Source organism: Hemitrygon akajei, chromosome 1 (genome assembly GCF_048418815.1).
Source record: "Hemitrygon akajei chromosome 1, sHemAka1.3, whole genome shotgun sequence".
Lineage (NCBI taxonomy): Eukaryota > Metazoa > Chordata > Chondrichthyes > Myliobatiformes > Dasyatidae > Hemitrygon > Hemitrygon akajei.
In genome coordinates, this window is record NC_133124.1 from 179,509,902 (window position 1) to 179,531,178 (window position 21,277).

The 21,277-nt window shown below is 57.7% G+C and overlaps 1 protein-coding gene across 2 annotated transcripts in view; it reads left to right on the forward strand.

The window, feature by feature from the left end:
* The window catches only part of psenen (presenilin enhancer, gamma-secretase subunit), a 53,291-nt gene extending 34,422 nt beyond the window's left edge, over positions 1 to 18,869 (forward strand). For both annotated transcript variants that reach the window (XM_073055535.1, XM_073055527.1), the window contains exons 3-4: positions 17,067 to 17,171; positions 18,038 to 18,869. In XM_073055535.1, the coding sequence (XP_072911636.1) occupies positions 17,067 to 17,171; positions 18,038 to 18,177 (245 nt within the window). In that variant the 3' untranslated portion in view covers positions 18,178 to 18,869. The remainder of the gene's footprint in view (positions 1 to 17,066; positions 17,172 to 18,037) is intronic.
* Positions 18,870 to 21,277: the final 2,408 nt, after the last annotated feature.

Here is a 21,277-nt window from a genome sequence, read left to right on the forward strand (position 1 = left end):
TTGGAGTGGTGGAGGGGGACAAGGTACACAGCTGGGAGAGGTGGAGGGGGACTAGGTACACAGATGGGAGAGGTGGAGGGGGACAAGGTACACAGCTGGGAGAGGTGGAGGGGGACTAGGTACGCAGCTGGGAGAGGTGGAGGGGGACTAGGTACGCAGATGGGAGAGGTGGAGGGGGACTAGGTACACAGATGGGAGAGGTGGAGGGGGACAAGGTACACAGCTGGGAGAGGTGGAGGGGGACTAGGTACGCAGCTGGGAGAGGTGGAGGGGGACTAGGTACGCAGATGGGAGAGGTGGAGGGGGACTAGGTACGCAGATGGGAGAGGTGGAGGGGGACAAGGTACACAGCTGGGAGAGGTGGAGGGGGACTAGGTACACAGATGGGAGAGGTGGAGGGGGACTAGGTACGCAGCTGGGAGAGGTGGAGGGGGACTAGGTACGCAGCTGGGAGAGGTGGAGGGGGACTAGGTACGCAGATGGGAGAGGTGGAGGGGGACTAGGTACGCAGCTGGGAGAGGTGGAGGGGGACAAGGTACACAGCTGGGAGAGGTGGAGGGGGACTAGGTACGCAGCTGGGAGAGGTGGAGGGGGACTAGGTACGCAGATGGGAGAGGTGGAGGGGGACTAGGTACGCAGCTGGGAGAGGTGGAGGGGGACTAGGTACGCAGCTGGGAGAGGTGGAGGGGGACTAGGTACGCAGATGGGAGAGGTGGAGGGGGACTAGGTACACAGATGGGAGAGGTGGAGTGGGACTAGGTACGCAGATGGGAGAGGTGGAGGGGGACTAGGTACGCAGCTGGGAGAGGTGGAGGGGGACTAGGTACGCAGATGGGAGAGGTGGAGGGGGACAAGGTACACAGCTGGGAGAGGTGGAGGGGGACTAGGTACACAGCTGGGAGAGGTGGAGGGGGACTAGGTACGCAGATGGGAGAGGTGGAGGGGGACTAGGTACGCAGATGGGAGAGGTGGAGGGGGACTAGGTACGCAGATGGGAGAGGTGGAGGGGGACAAGGTACGCAGATGGGAGAGGTGGAGGGGGACTAGGTACGCAGCTGGGAGAGGTGGAGGGGGACTAGGTACACAGCTGGGAGAGGTGGAGCGGGACTAGGTACGCAGATGGGAGAGGTGGAGGGGGACTAGGTACACAGCTTTGGTGAGGTGGAGGGGGACTAGGTACACAGATGGGAGAGGTGGAGGGGGACTAGGTACACAGATGGGAGAGGTGGAGGGGGACTAGGTAGACAGCTGGGAGAGGTGGAGGGGGACTCGGTACACAGCTTGGAGAGGTGGAGGGGGACAAGGTACACAGCTTGGAGAGGTGGAGGGGGACAAGGTACACAGATGGGAGAGGTGGAACGGACTAGGTAGACAGATGGGAGAGGTGGAACGGACTAGGTACACAGATGGGAGAGGTGGAGGGGGACCAGGTACACAGATGGGAGAGGTGGAGGGGGACCAGGTACACAGATGGGAGAGGTGGAGGGGGACCAGGGACACAGATGGGAGAGGTGGAACGGACTAGGTGCACAGATGGGAGAGGTGGAGGGGGACTAGGTACACAGATGGGAGAGGTGGAGGGGGACTAGGTACACAGATGGGAGAGGTGGAGGGGGACTAGGTACGCAGATGGGAGAGGTGGAGGGGGACTAGGTACGCAGATGGGAGAGGTGGAGGGGGACTAGGTACACAGCTTTGGAGAGGTGGAGGGGGACTAGGTACACAGATGGGAGAGGTGGAGGGGGACTAGGTACACAGCTTTGGAGAGGTGGAGGGGGACTAGGTACACAGATGGGAGAGGTGGAGGGGGACTAGGTAGACAGCTGGGAGAGGTGGAGGGGGACTCGGTACACAGCTTGGAGAGGTGGAGGGGGACTCGGTACACAGATGGGAGAGGTGGAACGGACTAGGTAGACAGATGGGAGAGGTGGAACGGACTAGGTACACAGATGGGAGAGGTGGAGGGGGACCAGGTACACAGATGGGAGAGGTGGAGGGGGACCAGGTACACAGCTTGGAGAGGTGGAGGGGGACTAGGTACACAGATGGGAGAGGTGGAGGGGGACTAGGTACACAGATGGGAGAGGTGGAGGGCGACTAGGTACACAGATGGGAGAGGTGGAGGGCGACTAGGTACACAGATGGGAGAGGTGGAGGGGGACTAGGTACACAGATGGGAGAGGTGGAGGGGGACTAGGTACACAGATGGGAGAGGTGGAGGGCGACTAGGTACACAGATGGGAGAGGTGGAGGGGGACTAGGTACACAGCTGGGAGAGGTGGAGGGGGACTAGGTACACAGATGGGAGAGGTGGAGGGGGACTAGGTACACAGATGGGAGAGGTGGAGGGGGACAAGGTACACAGATGGGAGAGGTGGAGGGGGACTAGGTACACAGATGGGAGAGGTGGAGGGGGACTAGGTACACAGATGGGAGAGGTGGAGGGGGACTAGGTACACAGCTGGGAGAGGTGGAGGGGGACTAGGTACACAGCTGGGAGAGGTGGAGGGGGACTAGGTACACAGATGGGAGAGGTGGAGGGGGACTAGGTACACAGCTGGGAGAGGTGGAGGGGGACTAGGTACACAGCTTGGAGAGGTGGAGGGGGACTAGGTACGCAGCTGGGAGAGGTGGAGGGGGACAAGGTACACAGCTGGGAGAGGTGGAGGGGGACAAGGTACGCAGCTGGGAGAGGTGGAGGGGGACTAGGTACGCAGCTGGGAGAGGTGGAGGGGGACTAGGTAGGCAGATAGGAGATGTGGAGGGAGACTAGGTACACAGCTGGGAGAGGTGGAGGGGGACTAGGTACACAGATGGGAGAGGTGGTGGGGGACTAGGTACACAGATGGGAGAGGTGGAGGGGGACAAGGTACGCAGCTGGGAGAGGTGGAGGGGGACTAGGTACGCAGCTGGGAGAGGTGGAGGGGGACTAGGTACGCAGCTGGGAGAGGTGGAGGACTTGGTACAAAGATGGGAGAGGTGGAGGGGGACAAGGTACACAGATGGGAGAGGTGGAGGGGGACTAGGTACACAGATGGGAGAGGTGGAGGGGGACTAGGTACACAGCTTGGAGAGGTGGAGGGGGACCAGTTACACAGATGGGAGAGGTGGAGGGGGACCAGGTACACAGATGGGAGAGGTGGAGGGGGACCAGGTACGCAGATGGGAGAGGTGGAGGGGGACAAGGTACACAGATGGGAGAGGTGGAGGGGGACTAGGTACACAGATGGGAGAGGTGGAGGGGGACTAGGTACACAGCTTGGAGAGGTGGAGGGGGACCAGTTACACAGATGGGAGAGGTGGAGGGGGACCAGGTACACAGATGGGAGAGGTGGAGGGGGACCAGGTACGCAGATGGGAGAGGTGGAGGGGGACCGGGTACACAGCTTGGAGAGGTGGAGGGGGACCAGGTACACAGATGGGAGACGTGGAGGGGGACCGGGTACACAGCTTGGAGACGTGGAGGGGGACCGGGTACACAGATGGGAGAGGTGGTGTGGGACCGGGTACACAGATGGGAGAGGTGTAGGGGGACCGGGTACACAGCTTGGAGACGTGGAGGGGGACCAGGTACACAGATGGGAGAAGTGTAGGGGGACCAGGTACACAGCTTGGAGAGGTGGAGGGGGACTAGGTACACATCTTGGAGAGGTGGAGGGGGACTAGGTACACAGCTTGGAGAGGTGGAGGGGGACTAGGTACACAGATGGGAGAGGTGGAGGGCGACTAGGTACACAGATGGGAGAGGTGGAGGGCGACTAGGTACACAGATGGGAGAGGTGGAGGGCGACTAGGTACACAGATGGGAGAGGTGGAGGGCGACTAGGTACACAGATGGGAGAGGTGGAGGGCGACTAGGTACACAGATGAGAGAGGTGGAGGGGGACTAGGTACACAGCTGGGAGAGGTGGAGGGCGACTAGGTACACAGATGGGAGAGGTGGAGGGGGACAAGGTACACAGATGAGAGAGGTGGAGGGGGACAAGGTACACAGATGGGAGAGGTGGAGGGGGACAAGGTACACAGATGGGAGAGGTGGAGGGGGACTAGGTACACAGATGGGAGAGGTGGAGGGGGACTAGGTACACAGATGGGAGAGGTGGAGGGGGACAAGGTACACAGATGGGAGAGGTGGAGGGGGACAAGGTACACAGATGGGAGAGGTGGAGGGGGACAAGGTACACAGATAGGAGAGGTGGAGGGGGACAAGGTACACAGATGGGAGAGGTGGAGGGCGACTAGGTACACAGATGGGAGAGGTGGAGGGGGACAAGGTACACAGATGGGAGAGGTGGAGGGGGACTAGGTACACAGATGGGAGAGGTGGAAGGGGACTAGGTACACAGATGGGAGAGGTGGAAGGGGACTAGGTACACAGCTGGGAGAGGTGGAGGGGGACTAGGTACACAGATGGGAGAGGTGGAGGGGGACAAGGTACGCAGATGGGAGAGGTGGAGGGGGACAAGGTACACAGATGGGAGAGGTGGAGGGGGACAAGGTACACAGATGGGAGAGGTGGAGGGGGACAAGGTACACAGATGGGAGAGGTGGAGGGGGACTAGGTACACAGATGGGAGAGGTGGAGGGGGACTAGGTACGCAGCTGGGAGAGGTGGAGGGCGACTAGGTACACAGATGGGAGAGGTGGAGGGGGACAAGGTACACAGATAGGAGAGGTGGAGGGGGACAAGGTACACAGATGGGAGAGGTGGAGGGGGACTAGTTACACAGCTGGGAGAGGTGGAGGGCGACTAGGTACACAGATGGGAGAGGTGGAGGGGGACTAGGTACACAGATGGGAGAGGTGGACGGGGACTAGGTACACAGATGGGAGAGGTGGAGGGGGACTAGGTACGCAGCTGGGAGAGGTGGAGGGCGACTAGGTACACAGATGGGAGAGGTGGAGGGGGACAAGGTACACAGATAGGAGAGGTGGAGGGGGACAAGGTACACAGATGGGAGAGGTGGAGGGGGACTAGTTACACAGCTGGGAGAGGTGGAGGGCGACTAGGTACACAGATGGGAGAGGTGGAGGGGGACTAGGTACACAGATGGGAGAGGTGGACGGGGACTAGGTACACAGCTTGGAGAGGTGGACGGGGACTAGGTACACAGCTTGGAGAGGTGGAGGGGGACAAGGTACGCAGATGGGAGAGGTGGAGAGGGACCAGGTACGCAGATGGGAGAGGTGGAGGGGGACCAGGTACGCAGATTGGAGAGTTGGAGGGGGACAAGGTACACAGATGGGAGAGGTGGAGGGGGACTAGGTACGCAGATGGGAGAGGTGGAGGGGGACTAGGTACGCAGATGGGAGAGGTGGAGGGGGACTAGGTACACAGCTTTGGAGAGGTGGAGGGGGACTAGGTACACAGATGGGAGAGGTGGAGGGGGACTAGGTACACAGATGGGAGAGGTGGAGGGGGACTAGGTAGACAGCTGGGAGAGGTGGAGGGGGACTCGGTACACAGCTTGGAGAGGTGGAGGGGGACAAGGTACACAGCTTGGAGAGGTGGAGGGGGACTAGGTACACAGATGGGAGAGGTGGAGGGGTACTAGGTACGCAGATGGGAGAGGTGGAGGGGGACTAGGTACACAGCTTGGAGAGGTGGTGGGGGACGACTAGGTACACAGATGGGAGAGGTGGAGGGGGACTAGGTACACAGCTTGGAGAGGTGGAGGGGGACTAGGTACACAGCTGGGAGAGGTGGAGGACTTGGTACAAAGATGGGAGAGGTGGAGGGGGACAAGGTACACAGATGGGAGAGGTGGAGGGGGACTAGGTACACAGATGGGAGAGGTGGAGGGGGACTAGGTACACAGATGGGAGAGGTGGAGGGGGACTAGGTACACAGCTTGGAGAGGTGGAGGGGGACCAGTTACACAGATGGGAGAGGTGGAGGGGGACCAGGTACACAGATGGGAGAGGTGGAGGGGGACAAGGTACGCAGATGGGAGAGGTGGAGGGGGACTAGGTACACAGATGGGAGAGGTGGAGGGGGACTAGGTACACAGCTTGGAGAGGTGGAGGGGGACTAGTTACACAGATGGGAGAGGTGGAGGGGGACCAGGTACACAGATGGGAGAGGTGGAGGGGGACCAGGTACGCAGATGGGAGAGGTGGAGGGGGACCGGGTACACAGCTTGGAGAGGTGGAGGGGGACCTGGTACACAGATGGGAGACGTGGAGGGGGACCGGGTACACAGCTTGGAGACGTGGAGGGGGACCGGGTACACAGATGGGAGAGGTGGTGTGGGACCGGGTACACATATGGGAGAGGTGTAGGGGGACCAGGTACACAGCTTGGAGACGTGGAGGGGGACCAGGTACACAGCTTGGAGAAGTGTAGGGGGACCAGGTACACAGATGGGAGAGGTGGAGGGGGACTAGGTACACATCTTGGAGAGGTGGAGGGGGACTAGGTACACAGCTTGGAGAGGTGGAGGGGGACTAGGTACACAGATGGGAGAGGTGGAGGGCGACTAGGTACACAGATGGGAGAGGTGGAGGGCGACTAGGTACACAGATGGGAGAGGTGGAGGGCGACTAGGTACACAGATGGGAGAGGTGGAGGGGGACTAGGTACACAGATGGGAGAGGTGGAGGGCGACTAGGTACACAGCTGGGAGAGGTGGAGGGCGACTAGGTACACAGATGGGAGAGGTGGAGGGGGACTAGGTACACAGATGGGAGAGGTGGACGGGGACTAGGTACACAGCTTGGATAGGTGGACGGGGACTAGGTACACAGCTTGGAGAGGTGGAGGGGGACAAGGTACGCAGATGGGAGAGGTGGAGAGGGACCAGGTACGCAGATGGGAGAGGTGGAGGGGGACCAGGTACGCAGATTGGAGAGTTGGAGGGGGACAAGGTACACAGCTGGGAGAGGTGGAGGGGGACTAGGTACACAGCTGGGAGAGGTGGAGGGGGACTAGGTACACAGATGGGAGAGGTGGAGGGGGACAAGGTACACAGCTGGGAGAGGTGGAGGGGGACTAGGTACGCAGCTGGGAGAGGTGGAGGGGGACTAGGTACGCAGATGGGAGAGGTGGAGGGGGACTAGGTACGCAGCTGGGAGAGGTGGAGGGGGACTAGGTACGCAGCTGGGAGAGGTGGAGGGGGACTAGGTACGCAGATGGGAGAGGTGGAGGGGGACTAGGTACGCAGCTGGGAGAGGTGGAGGGGGACAAGGTACACAGCTGGGAGAGGTGGAGGGGGACTAGGTACGCAGCTGGGAGAGGTGGAGGGGGACTAGGTACGCAGATGGGAGAGGTGGAGGGGGACTAGGTACGCAGCTGGGAGAGGTGGAGGGGGACAAGGTACACAGCTGGGAGAGGTGGAGGGGGACTAGGTACGCAGCTGGGAGAGGTGGAGGGGGACTAGGTACGCAGATGGGAGAGGTGGAGGGGGACTAGGTACGCAGCTGGGAGAGGTTGAGGGGGACTAGGTACGCAGCTGGGAGAGGTGGAGGGGGACTAGGTACGCAGCTGGGAGAGGTGGAGGGGGACTAGGTACACAGCTGGGAGAGGTGGAGGGGGACTAGGTACGCAGATGGGAGAGGTGGAGTGGGACTAGGTACGCAGATGGGAGAGGTGGAGGGGGACTAGGTACGCAGCTGGGAGAGGTGGAGGGGGACTAGGTACACAGCTGGGAGAGGTGGAGGGGGACTAGGTACACAGCTGGGAGAGGTGGAGGGGGACTAGGTACGCAGATGGGAGAGGTGGAGGGGGACTAGGTACGCAGATGGGAGAGGTGGAGGGGGACTAGGTACGCAGATGGGAGAGGTGGAGGGGGACTAGGTACGCAGATGGGAGAGGTGGAGGGGGACTAGGTACGCAGATGGGAGAGGTGGAGGGGGACTAGGTACGCAGATGGGAGAGGTGGAGGGGGACTAGGTACGCAGATGGGAGAGGTGGAGGGGGACTAGGTACGCAGATGGGAGAGGTGGAGGGGGACTAGGTACGCAGATGGGAGAGGTGGAGGGGGACAAGGTACGCAGATGGGAGAGGTGGAGGGGGACAAGGTACGCAGATGGGAGAGGTGGAGGGGGACTAGGTACGCAGCTGGGAGAGGTGGAGGGGGACTAGGTACACAGCTGGGAGAGGTGGAGGGGGACTAGGTACACAGCTGGGAGAGGTGGAGGGGGACTAGGTACGCAGATGGGAGAGGTGGAGGGGGACTAGGTACACAGCTGGGAGAGGTGGAGGGGGACAAGGTACGCAGATGGGAGAGGTGGAGGGGGACTAGGTACGCAGCTGGGAGAGGTGGAGGGGGACTAGGTACACAGCTGGGAGAGGTGGAGCGGGACTAGGTACGCAGATGGGAGAGGTGGAGGGGGACTAGGTACACAGCTTTGGTGAGGTGGAGGGGGACTAGGTACACAGATGGGAGAGGTGGAGGGGGACTAGGTACACAGATGGGAGAGGTGGAGGGGGACTAGGTAGACAGCTGGGAGAGGTGGAGGGGGACTCGGTACACAGCTTGGAGAGGTGGAGGGGGACAAGGTACACAGCTTGGAGAGGTGGAGGGGGACTCGGTACACAGATGGGAGAGGTGGAGGGGGACTCGGTAGACAGATGGGAGAGGTGGAACGGACTAGGTAGACAGATGGGAGAGGTGGAACGGACTAGGTACACAGATGGGAGAGGTGGAGGGGGACCAGGTACACAGATGGGAGAGGTGGAGGGGGACCAGGTACGCAGATGGGAGAGGTGGAGGGGGACTAGGTACGCAGATGGGAGAGGTGGAGGGGGACTAGGTACACAGCTTTGGAGAGGTGGAGGGGGACTAGGTACACAGATGGGAGAGGTGGAGGGGGACTAGGTACACAGATGGGAGAGGTGGAGGGGGACTAGGTAGACAGCTGGGAGAGGTGGAGGGGGACTCGGTACACAGCTTGGAGAGGTGGAGGGGGACTCGGTACACAGCTTGGAGAGGTGGAGGGGGACTCGGTACACAGATGGGAGAGGTGGAACGGACTAGGTAGACAGATGGGAGAGGTGGAACGGACTAGGTACACAGATGGGAGAGGTGGAGGGGGACCAGGTACACAGATGGGAGAGGTGGAGGGGGACCAGGTACACAGCTTGGAGAGGTGGAGGGGGACTAGGTACACAGATGGGAGAGGTGGAGGGGGACTAGGTACACAGATGGGAGAGGTGGAGGGCGACTAGGTACACAGATGGGAGAGGTGGAGGGCGACTAGGTACACAGATGGGAGAGGTGGAGGGGGACTAGGTACACAGATGGGAGAGGTGGAGGGGGACTAGGTACACAAATGGGAGAGGTGGAGGGGGACTAGGTACACAGATGGGAGAGGTGGAGGGGGACTAGGTACACAGCTGGGAGAGGTGGAGGGGGACTAGGTACGCAGATGGGAGAGGTGGAGGGGGACTAGGTACACAGATGGGAGAGGTGGAGGGGGACTAGGTACACAGCTGGGAGAGGTGGAGGGGGACTAGGTACGCAGATGGGAGAGGTGGAGGGGGACTAGGTACGCAGATGGGAGAGGTGGTGGGGGACTAGGTACACAGATGGGAGAGGTGGAGGGGGACTAGGTACACCGATGGGAGAGGTGGAGGGGGACTAGGTACACCGATGGGAGAGGTGGAGGGGGACTAGGTACACAGATGGGAGAGGTGGAGGGGGACTAGGTACACAGCTGGGAGAGGTGGAGGGGGACTAGGTACACCGATGGGAGAGGTGGAGGGGGACTAGGTACACAGATGGGAGAGGTGGAGGGGGACTAGGTACACAGCTGGGAGAGGTGGAGGGGGACTAGGTACGCAGATGGGAGAGGTGGAGGGGGACTCGGTACACAGATGGGAGAGGTGGAGGGGGACTAGGTACACAGATGGGAGATGTGGAGGGGGACTAGGTACACCGATGGGAGAGGTGGAGGGGGACTAGGTACACAGATGGGAGAGGTGGAGGGGGACTAGGTACACAGATGGGAGAGGTGGAGGGGGACCGGGTACACAGATAGGAGAGGTGGAGGGGGACTAGGTACGCAGATGGGAGAGGTGGAGGGGGACTAGGTACGCAGATGGGAGAGGTGGAGGGGGACTAGGTACACAGCTGGGAGAGGTGGAGGGGGACTAGGTACACAGCTGGGAGAGGTGGAGGGGGACTAGGTACACAGATGGGAGAGGTGGAGGGGGACTAGGTACACAGATGGGAGAGGTGGAGGGGGACTAGGTACGCAGATGGGAGAGGTGGAGGGGGACTAGGTACGCAGATGGGAGAGGTGGAGGGGGACTAGGTACACAGCTGGGAGAGGTGGAGGGGGACTAGGTACACAGCTGGGAGAGGTGGAGGGGGACTAGGTACACAGATGGGAGAGGTGGAGGGGGACTAGGTACACAGCTGGGAGAGGTGGAGGGGGACAAGGTACGCAGCTGGGAGAGGTGGAGGGGGACTAGGTACGCAGCTGGGAGAGGTGGAGGGGGACTAGGTACACAGCTGGGAGAGGTGGAGGGGGACTAGGTACACAGCTGGGAGAGGTGGAGGGGGACTAGGTACACAGATGGGAGAGGTGGAGGGGGACTAGGTACACAGATGGGAGAGGTGGAGGGGGACTAGGTACGCAGATGGGAGAGGTGGAGGGGGACTAGGTACGCAGATGGGAGAGGTGGAGGGGGACTAGGTACACAGCTGGGAGAGGTGGAGGGGGACTAGGTACACAGCTGGGAGAGGTGGAGGGGGACTAGGTACACAGATGGGAGAGGTGGAGGGGGACTAGGTACACAGCTGGGAGAGGTGGAGGGGGACAAGGTACGCAGCTGGGAGAGGTGGAGGGGGACTAGGTACGCAGCTGGGAGAGGTGGAGGGGGACTAGGTAGGCAGATAGGAGATGTGGAGGGAGACTAGGTACACAGCTGGGAGAGGTGGAGGGGGACTAGGTACACAGATGGGAGAGGTGGTGGGGGACTAGGTACACAGATGGGAGAGGTGGAGGGGGACAAGGTACGCAGCTGGGAGAGGTGGAGGGGGACTAGGTACGCAGCTGGGAGAGGTGGAGGGGGACTAGGTACACAGCTGGGAGAGGTGGAGGACTTGGTACAAAGATGGGAGAGGTGGAGGGGGACAAGGTACACAGATGGGAGAGGTGGAGGGGGACTAGGTACACAGCTTGGAGAGGTGGAGGGGGACCAGTTACACAGATGGGAGAGGTGGAGGGGGACCAGGTACACAGATGGGAGAGGTGGAGGGGGACCAGGTACGCAGATGGGAGAGGTGGAGGGGGACAAGGTACACAGATGGGAGAGGTGGAGGGGGACTAGGTACACAGATGGGAGAGGTGGAGGGGGACTAGGTACACAGCTTGGAGAGGTGGAGGGGGACCAGTTACACAGATGGGAGAGGTGGAGGGGGACCAGGTACGCAGATGGGAGAGGTGGAGGGGGACCAGGTACACAGATGGGAGACGTGGAGGGGGACCGGGTACACAGCTTGGAGACGTGGAGGGGGACCAGGTACACAGATGGGAGAAGTGTAGGGGGACCAGGTACACAGCTTGGAGAGGTGGAGGGGGACTAGGTACACATCTTGGAGAGGTGGAGGGGGACTAGGTACACAGCTTGGAGAGGTGGAGGGGGACTAGGTACACAGATGGGAGAGGTGGAGGGCGACTAGGTACACAGATGGGAGAGGTGGAGGGCGACTAGGTACACAGATGGGAGAGGTGGAGGGCGACTAGGTACACAGATGGGAGAGGTGGAGGGCGACTAGGTACACAGATGGGAGAGGTGGAGGGCGACTAGGTACACAGCTTGGAGAGGTGGAGGGGGACTAGGTACACATCTTGGAGAGGTGGAGGGGGACTAGGTACACATCTTGGAGAGGTGGAGGGGGACTAGGTACACAGCTTGGAGAGGTGGAGGGCGACTAGGTACACAGATGGGAGAGGTGGAGGGCGACTAGGTACACAGATGGGAGAGGTGGAGGGGGACTAGGTACACAGATGGGAGAGGTGGAGGGCGACTAGGTACACAGATGGGAGAGGTGGAGGGCGACTAGGTACACAGATGGGAGAGGTGGAGGGCGACTAGGTACACAGATGGGAGAGGTGGAGGGCGACTAGGTACACAGATGGGAGAGGTGGAGGGGGACTAGGTCCACAGATGGGAGAGGTGGACGGGGACTAGGTACACAGCTTGGAGAGGTGGACGGGGACTAGGTACACAGCTTGGAGAGGTGGAGGGGGACAAGGTACGCAGATGGGAGAGGTGGAGAGGGACCAGGTACGCAGATGGGAGAGGTGGAGGGGGACCAGGTACGCAGATTGGAGAGTTGGAGGGGGACAAGGTACACAGATGGGAGAGGTGGAGGGGGACTAGGTACGCAGATGGGAGAGGTGGAGGGGGACTAGGTACGCAGATGGGAGAGGTGGAGGGGGACTAGGTACGCAGATGGGAGAGGTGGAGGGGGACTAGGTACACAGCTTTGGAGAGGTGGAGGGGGACTAGGTACACAGATGGGAGAGGTGGAGGGGGACTAGGTACACAGATGGGAGAGGTGGAGGGGGACTAGGTAGACAGCTGGGAGAGGTGGAGGGGGACTCGGTACACAGCTTGGAGAGGTGGAGGGGGACAAGGTACACAGCTTGGAGAGGTGGAGGGGGACTAGGTACACAGATGGGAGAGGTGGAGGGGTACTAGGTACGCAGATGGGAGAGGTGGAGGGGGACTAGGTACACAGATGGGAGAGGTGGACGGGGACTAGGTACACAGATGGGAGACGTGGAGGGGGACCAGGTACACAGATGGGAGAGGTGGAGGGGGACTAGGTACACAGCTTGGAGAGGTGGTGGGGGACGACTAGGTACACAGATGGGAGAGGTGGAGGGGGACTAGGTACACAGCTTGGAGAGGTGGAGGGGGACTAGGTACACAGCTTGGAGAGGTGGAGGGGGACTAGGTACACAGCTGGGAGAGGTGGAGGGGGACCAGGTACACAGATGGGAGAGGTGGAGGGGGACCAGGTACGCAGATGGGAGAGGTGGATGGGGACAAGGTACGCAGATGGGAGAGGTGGAGGGGGACAAGGTACGCAGATGGGAGAGGTGGAGGGGGACAAGGTACGCAGATGAGAGAGGTGGAGGGGGACAAGGTAAGCAGATGGGAGAGGTGGAGGGGGACCAGGTACGCAGATGGGAGAGGTGGAGGGGGACCAGGTACGCAGATGGGAGATGTGGAGGGGGACCAGGTACGCAGATGGGAGATGTGGAGGGGGACCAGGTACGCAGATGGGAGATGTGGAGGGGGACCAGGTACGCAGATGGGAGAGGTGGAGGGGGACTAGGTACACAGCTTGGAGAGGTGGAGGGGGACCAGGTACACAGCTTGGAGAGGTGGAGGGGTACCAGGTACACAGCTTGGAGAGGTGGAGGGGGACCAGGTACGCAGATGGGAGAGGTGGAGGGGGACTAGGTCCACAGATGGGAGAGGTGGACGGGGACTAGGTACACAGCTTGGAGAGGTGGACGGGGACTAGGCACACAGCTTGGAGAGGTGGAGGGGGACAAGGTACGCAGATGGGAGAGGTGGAGAGGGACCAGGTACGCAGATGGGAGAGGTGGAGGGGGACCAGGTACGCAGATTGGAGAGTTGGAGGGGGACAAGGTACACAGATGGGAGAGGTGGAGGGGGACTAGGTACGCAGATGGGAGAGGTGGAGGGGGACTAGGTACGCAGATGGGAGAGGTGGAGGGGGACTAGGTACGCAGATGGGAGAGGTGGAGGGGGACTAGGTACACAGCTTTGGAGAGGTGGAGGGGGACTAGGTACACAGATGGGAGAGGTGGAGGGGGACTAGGTACACAGATGGGAGAGGTGGAGGGGGACTAGGTAGACAGCTGGGAGAGGTGGAGGGGGACTCGGTACACAGCTTGGAGAGGTGGAGGGGGACAAGGTACACAGCTTGGAGAGGTGGAGGGGGACTAGGTACACAGATGGGAGAGGTGGAGGGGTACTAGGTACGCAGATGGGAGAGGTGGAGGGGGACTAGGTACACAGATGGGAGAGGTGGACGGGGACTAGGTACACAGATGGGAGACGTGGAGGGGGACCAGGTACACAGATGGGAGAGGTGGAGGGGGACTAGGTACACAGCTTGGAGAGGTGGTGGGGGACGACTAGGTACACAGATGGGAGAGGTGGAGGGGGACTAGGTACACAGCTTGGAGAGGTGGAGGGGGACTAGGTACACAGCTTGGAGAGGTGGAGGGGGACTAGGTACACAGCTGGGAGAGGTGGAGGGGGACCAGGTACACAGATGGGAGAGGTGGAGGGGGACCAGGTACGCAGATGGGAGAGGTGGATGGGGACAAGGTACGCAGATGGGAGAGGTGGAGGGGGACAAGGTACGCAGATGGGAGAGGTGGAGGGGGACAAGGTACGCAGATGAGAGAGGTGGAGGGGGACAAGGTAAGCAGATGGGAGAGGTGGAGGGGGACCAGGTACGCAGATGGGAGAGGTGGAGGGGGACCAGGTACGCAGATGGGAGATGTGGAGGGGGACCAGGTACGCAGATGGGAGATGTGGAGGGGGACCAGGTACGCAGATGGGAGATGTGGAGGGGGACCAGGTACGCAGATGGGAGAGGTGGAGGGGGACTAGGTACACAGCTTGGAGAGGTGGAGGGGGACTAGGTACGCAGATGGGAGAGGTGGAGGGGGACTAGGTACGCAGATGGGAGAGGTGGAGGGGGACTAGGTACACAGATGGGAGAGGTGGAGGGGGACTAGGTACGCAGATGGGAGAGGTGGAGGGGGACAAGGTACGCAGATGGGAGAGGTGGAGGGGGACTAGGTACGCAGATGGGAGAGGTGGAGGGGGACAAGGTACGCAGATGGGAGAGGTGGAGGGGGACAAGGTACACAGATGGGAGAGGTGGAGGGGGACAAGGTACGCAGATGGGAGAGGTGGAGGGGGACAAGGTACACAGATGGGAGAGGTGGAGGGGGACAAGGTACGCAGATGGGAGAGGTGGAGGGGGACAAGGTACACAGATGGGAGAGGTGGAGGGGGACTAGTTACACAGATGGGGGAGGTGGAGGGGGACTAGGTACACAGCTTGGAGAGGTGGAGGGGGACAAGGTACGCAGATGGGAGAGGTGGAGGGGGACAAGGTACACAGATGGGAGAGGTGGAGGGGGACAAGGTACACAGATGGGAGAGGTGGAGGGGGACAAGGTACGCAGATGGGAGAGGTGGAGGGGGACTAGGTACGCAGATGGGAGAGGTGGAGGGGGACAAGGTTCGCAGATGGGAGAGGTGGAGGGGGACTAGGTACACAGCTTGGAGAGGTGGAGGGGGACTAGGTACACAGATGGGAGAGGTGGAGGGGGACAAGGTACACAGATGGGAGAGGTGGAGGGGGACAAGGTACACAGATGGGAGAGGTGGAGGGGGACTAGGTACGCAGATGGGAGAGCTGGAGAGCAACTAGGTACGCAGATGAGAGAGGTGGAGGGGGACTAGGTACACAGCTGGGAGAGGTGGAGGGGGACTAGGTACACAGCTTGGAGAGGTGGTGGGGGACGACTAGGTACACAGATGGGAGAGGTGGAGGGGGACTAGGTACACAGATGGGAGAGGTGGAGGGGGACTAGGTACACAGCTTGGAGAGGTGGAGGGGGACTAGGTACACAGATGGGAGAGGTGGAGGGGGACTAGGTACGCAGATGGGAGAGGTGGAGGGGGACTAGGTACACAGCTTGGAGAGGTGGTGGGGGACGACTAGGTACACAGATGGGAGAGGTGGAGGGGGACTAGGTACACAGATGGGAGAGGTGGAGGGGGACTAGGTACACAGATGGGAGAGGTGGAGGGGGACTAGGTACACAGATGGGAGAGGTGGAGGGGGACAAGTTACACAGCTTGGAGAGGTGGAGGGGGACTAGGTACACAGCTTGGAGAGGTGGTGGGGGACGACTAGGTACACAGATGGGAGAGGTGGAGGGGGACTAGGTACACAGCTTGGAAGGGTGGAGGGGGACTAGGTACACAGATGGGAGAGGTGGAGGGGGACAAGTTACACAGCTTGGAGAGGTGGAGGGGGACTAGGTACACAGATGGGAGAGGTGGAGGGGGACTAGGTACACAGCTGGGAGAGGTGGAGGGGGACTAGTTACACAGATGGGAGAGGTGGAGGGGGACTAGGTACACAGATGGGAGAGGTGGAGGGGGACTAGGTACACAGATGGGAGAGGTGGAGGGGGACTAGGTACACAGATGGGAGAGGTGGAGGGGGACTAGGTACACAGATGGGAGATCATTGAGACATCTGTTCTGGGTGCAAGGAGAATACTCGGGATTAGTCAGGCCATCATGTTATTGTTTCCCCTATCATTAGACAGTCAAAGAGAACAAAAGAGGTATAGTGAGGTGGTGTTCATTGTCCATCAGAAATTTTATGTCGGAGGGGAGGGATCTGTTCCTGAATTGTTGAATGTGGGTCTTTCTGAACCTCTACCCTGATTGTATTAATGAGAAGAGGCTGAATGGTGAGGTTCTTTCATGATGGATGCCTCCTCCTCATGATTATCTGAGGGTTGTGTCCGTGATGGATCTGACTGAGTCTACGACCCTCTGCAGCCTCTTGTGATCCATGTGTTGGAGCCTCCACACCGGGAAGTGATGCAACTAGTCTCCAGCGTACATCTGTAGAAACGTGCTAGAGTCTTTGTTGACGTACAAACTCCTGATGAAATGTAGCGTAGTGTTAGTAAACCAGTTGTGTGGCTTGCAATCGTTCACTTACCTGGCGAGCTGAGTTACTTGTTTGACACTTCATTGCTGTTCACAGGCGAGTTTATCCCATCCCACCATCCCCCCCCCCCCAACAAGACTCACTCCTGTACAACTGCAGCCTGTGGAACATCGTATTAATCCTTGCATTGCTGCCCCCCCTCCTCGAGTGACAATGAGGGATGAGGAGCAGTGCCAGCTTTCACAGTGCATGGTTCACCTGGAAGGAGAACGCGTGAACATCGGAGCATGTCACACCACGGACAGGGCACCTGACAGCAGGGCTGGTGCTGACGGGCTTTGCTTCCCTCTCTTCCAGGAGGATTTGCCCTGCTGCCGTTCCTCTGGCTGGTGAACGTGGTCTGGTTTTTTCGGGAGGCTTTCATGAAACCAGAGTTCAACGAGCAGGTGCTGATAAAGAAATGTGAGTTATTTGTCACAGAGGGGTCAGTCCGGACAGCTCCACACCCTCACGGACCCTCTCTTCCCTGGGAAATATTACTGGAATCGGCCCCGACAGATCCCTTCACCTCTCCCTGTCTCTATGACCCCCATCCAGCCCCTACACCCCCCCCCATCCCTATAAACCCCTTTGGCCTCCATACCCGTCTCTGACTCCCCTGTAACCAGTTCTTGAATCCCTCTGTTCCCAATCTTCGGGCCCTCTGTCTGTGATCAGGGTGCAGGTTGGAGTGTGCTAATAGCTCAGTACAACAGGGGTGTCATTACTTGGAGGGTATTTAATTTGTGGATGGGATCTGTTCTCTTGCAGAGTTGGACATGAGGTTTTTTTTAAGAGAAAAACTGAAGATGCTGGAAATCCAAAGCAACACACACAGAATGCTGGAGGAACTTAGTAGGTCAGACGGCATCTATGGAAAAGAATAAACAGTTAACTTTTCAGGGCAAGACTCTTCATCAGGACTGCAAAGGAAGGGGCTCAACCGAAAACTCTTTTCCAGCGATGCTGTCTGCCTGACCCAAGTTCCTCCAGCACTGTTTGTGTGTTGCTTTGAGTTTTTTTAATTTTGGAGATGGGATGGACTGGGCATTTTAATTCTGGTGCGGGACGTGACAGGTATTTATTTCCAGTTTGGATTGGGGTAAGATGGGTGTTTATTTTAGGCATGGGCTAGGTCTGTTTATTCCTAGCTGGCTGTTCATCACCAGGACAGGGTGTTTATTGCCGAGAGAAGGCGTGGCAGCTGTTGATTTCTGGTATTATTTGAAGGACAGAAACGGTGCTGATTTTGTGCTCAGGCTCTGACAGACATCCCCTCCCGTCCACAGACGTGAAGTTCTCTGCACTAGGGCTGTTGCTGTGGGTCGCTGTCCTCACCACCTGGATCACCATCTACCAGACCTTCCGGCCCCAATGGGGAGCCGTTGGCGACTACATCTCCTTCACCATTCCCCTGGGCATCCCCTGATCAGTTGCCAGACAATGGAGCAAGGGTCTGGGGTGACGCTGCCTTCCCCACCCACACCCCTGAAACACGGGACCAGTCTACAACCTCGGATTGATTGAAGATGGATGTCGGGCACCTGGGACCTGAACGCCTGCTCTATCTCCTCAAAATACTCAGCCCTCCCCTCAGTCTTCCTTTCACTTGTCCCCATCCACATTCCGTCCTCCTTTCACTTGTCCCCATCCACATTCCGTCCTCTCCACTCCAACTCACCCCAATATCCCCCTCAATGAATTCCTAGCCTCCCCACTCCTGTCTCTCACCCCTCTTTGTTCTTTCCCCCCCATTCTCTCTGTCCGCCTTTACCCCTCTTCCTCCCTTTCTGCCCTCTGGCAGCTTTTTTCCCCTATCTCCCTGCCCTCTCTCTGCATTTGAGTCCCTTTCACTGATCCTTCTCCTGTCTCTCCCTTCCAATTTCTTAGTCCCCTCTCCCTGCACTCTAAAACCCCACACCCTCTTGCCATCCTGGAATGGGAGCAGGGTGTAAATTTGCTGAACTCTGATACCCCATGTTGGGCGATGCTTCAGGCTGTGAGACTGTTTTTAGTTACAGGACAAGACACACAGCCACTATCATCTCAAGTTCTTCAGGAGATAAATGGCTGGATTAGAAACTATCATTAATCACTGAATAAACTGGTTGTAATTCATAATGCCTGTTTCCATGAGTACTGTCAGACTCAGAACATGTCATTGTGTGGAGGTGTGGCTGACACAGACCCCATCCTGTCACCGAGTGGGGGAAATCACACAGACCCCATCCTGTCTAATACTATATTTCACACTGACCTCATTTCATTCTCCCCATATTTTCTCTAGAGCAGGGTGATGGTGACTAAATCCTCTGCTACACAGTTTAGTCTGCCCAGACTCAGTTACAGATTGATTAACATAAACCGCAATGTCACAGTTCCATGTTTTACAATGGTTTGGCAATAAAAAGGTCGCTTGTTTAAAGTAGCATTGGAATAGAACCCTTATCCCACGATGTTGTACCAAACCCATAACTAAACCAATACCTTCTCCTGCACATGAGAACACAGAACAGTACAGGCCCTTCAGCCCACAGTCTTGCTGACCTTTTAACCTATCTAACCCCTTTCCTACACAGGTTTCCATTTTTCTTTCATTTGTGTGTCCAAGAGATTCTTAAATATCCCTAATGTACCTGCCTGTACCACCATTCCTGAGAGTGCATTCTGTGCACTTGCCACTCTGTATAAAAAATGCTACCTCTGAAACACACCCCATACTTTCCTCCAATCACATTCAGATTTATTTATCACATGTATATTTAAATATTCAATGGAATGTGTTAACATCCAACACAATGACGTGTTAGAGGCAGCGCACGAGTCACCACATATTAAAGACAATCAACTTAAAACTAAGTCCTCTCATGTTAGGCATTGCCAGCCTTAATAAAAGTCTCTAGCTGTCCACTCTATTGTTGCCTCTTGTCACCTTGTAGACCTCTCACCCTCCTTCGCTCCGGAGAGAAAAGCCCTAGCTTGCTCAATCTATCCTCATAAGACATGCTCTCTAATCCAGACAGCATCCTAATAAATCTCAAACACGAGGAAATCTGCAGATGCTGGAAATTCAAACAACACACACAAAATGCTGGTGGAACACAGCAGGCCAGGCAGCATCTATAGAGAGAAGCACTGTCGACGTTTCGGGCCGAGACCCTTCGTCAGGACTAACTGAAAGGAGAGATACTAAGAGATCCTAATAAATCTCCTCTGCACCCGCTCCAAAGCTTCCATGTCTTTTCCATAATGAAGTGACCAGAACTGAACACTGTGCTCCAAGTGTGGTCTAACCAGGGTTTTATAGAGCTGCAACATTATCTCACAGCTCTTGGAGTGTTGGGCCAACACTCCACCAACCTTCTTAACATCCCTATCAACATTCATGGCAAATTTGAGGGATCTATGGACATAGTCCCCAAGATCTCTGTTCCTCCACACTGCCTTGAATCCTGCCATTAACCTTGTACTCTGCCTTCCAAAGAATATCAGTTCACACTTTTCCAGCTTGGATTCCATCTGCCATATCTCAGCCCAGCTCTGCATCATGGATGTCCTGTTGCATTCTACACTATCCACAACTCCAGTAACCTTATCATTTTCAAATCCAGTCAGTGTCCTGGTAAATCTCCTCCGCACCCTCTAAAGCTTTCCACATCTTTCCTGTAATGAGGCGACCAGAAATGAATGCAATACTCCCAAGTGTAGTCCAATGTTCCCCCCTCATAAAAGGGAATTTTTAAAAAACTAATCTCAGTAATCATTTAAAAAGAAATTTGAAGTATATTATCAAAGTATACCTGTATATTCAGTATTCAACCCTGAGATTCGTCTTCCCACAACAATCAAGAAACAAAACCACAGAACTTGTTCAAAGAAAAACATCGAATCCAGCCTCCCCAACATGCGAACATAAACAAATCACACAGAAAGAACATCAAAAAAACAAAAATCACCCAAAAGCAAAAACATAGGAGTGTCCAGAAACCAGAAACACATCGTAATGTGAACTAGAGTCCAAACCACAAACCGCGTTGATTAAATCTTGCCCAAGACCCAGGACTTCAGCACCATCTTCCAATAGCATCGAGGGAGAGAGAGCATTTGAATGTAAGAACCTTCCTCTGGGAGCAGCGAGCAAGATTGTCACACGCAGACACCTTCATCCGGCAGCGAGTGAGCCTGGTAGACGAAGAATACCTGCTCGCCTTGATTATTTCAATCTTTCTCGAAGCTTTAATCAGTGAGAAATGGAGTCGATCACGGGCTCGTGCCCCATCTCCGGGCTTCTTGGCCTTGAGGCCGCACGCCTCACTCGAAACCACACCGAACAACCTCAGAGACAGCAAAATGCCAGGTCACTCAATCGATCTGAAAACACCCCACCAGAATGTAGGTCACAGGCTCCAACCGTAGCAGAACCAGAGTGAAGCATACGGCCTCGAGGCCAAGAAAAAGGCGTAAAGATAATGGACAAAGTAATTTCATAAACCATCTGGAGGATGTCGCCCTTGGTCATGTTGCATCTT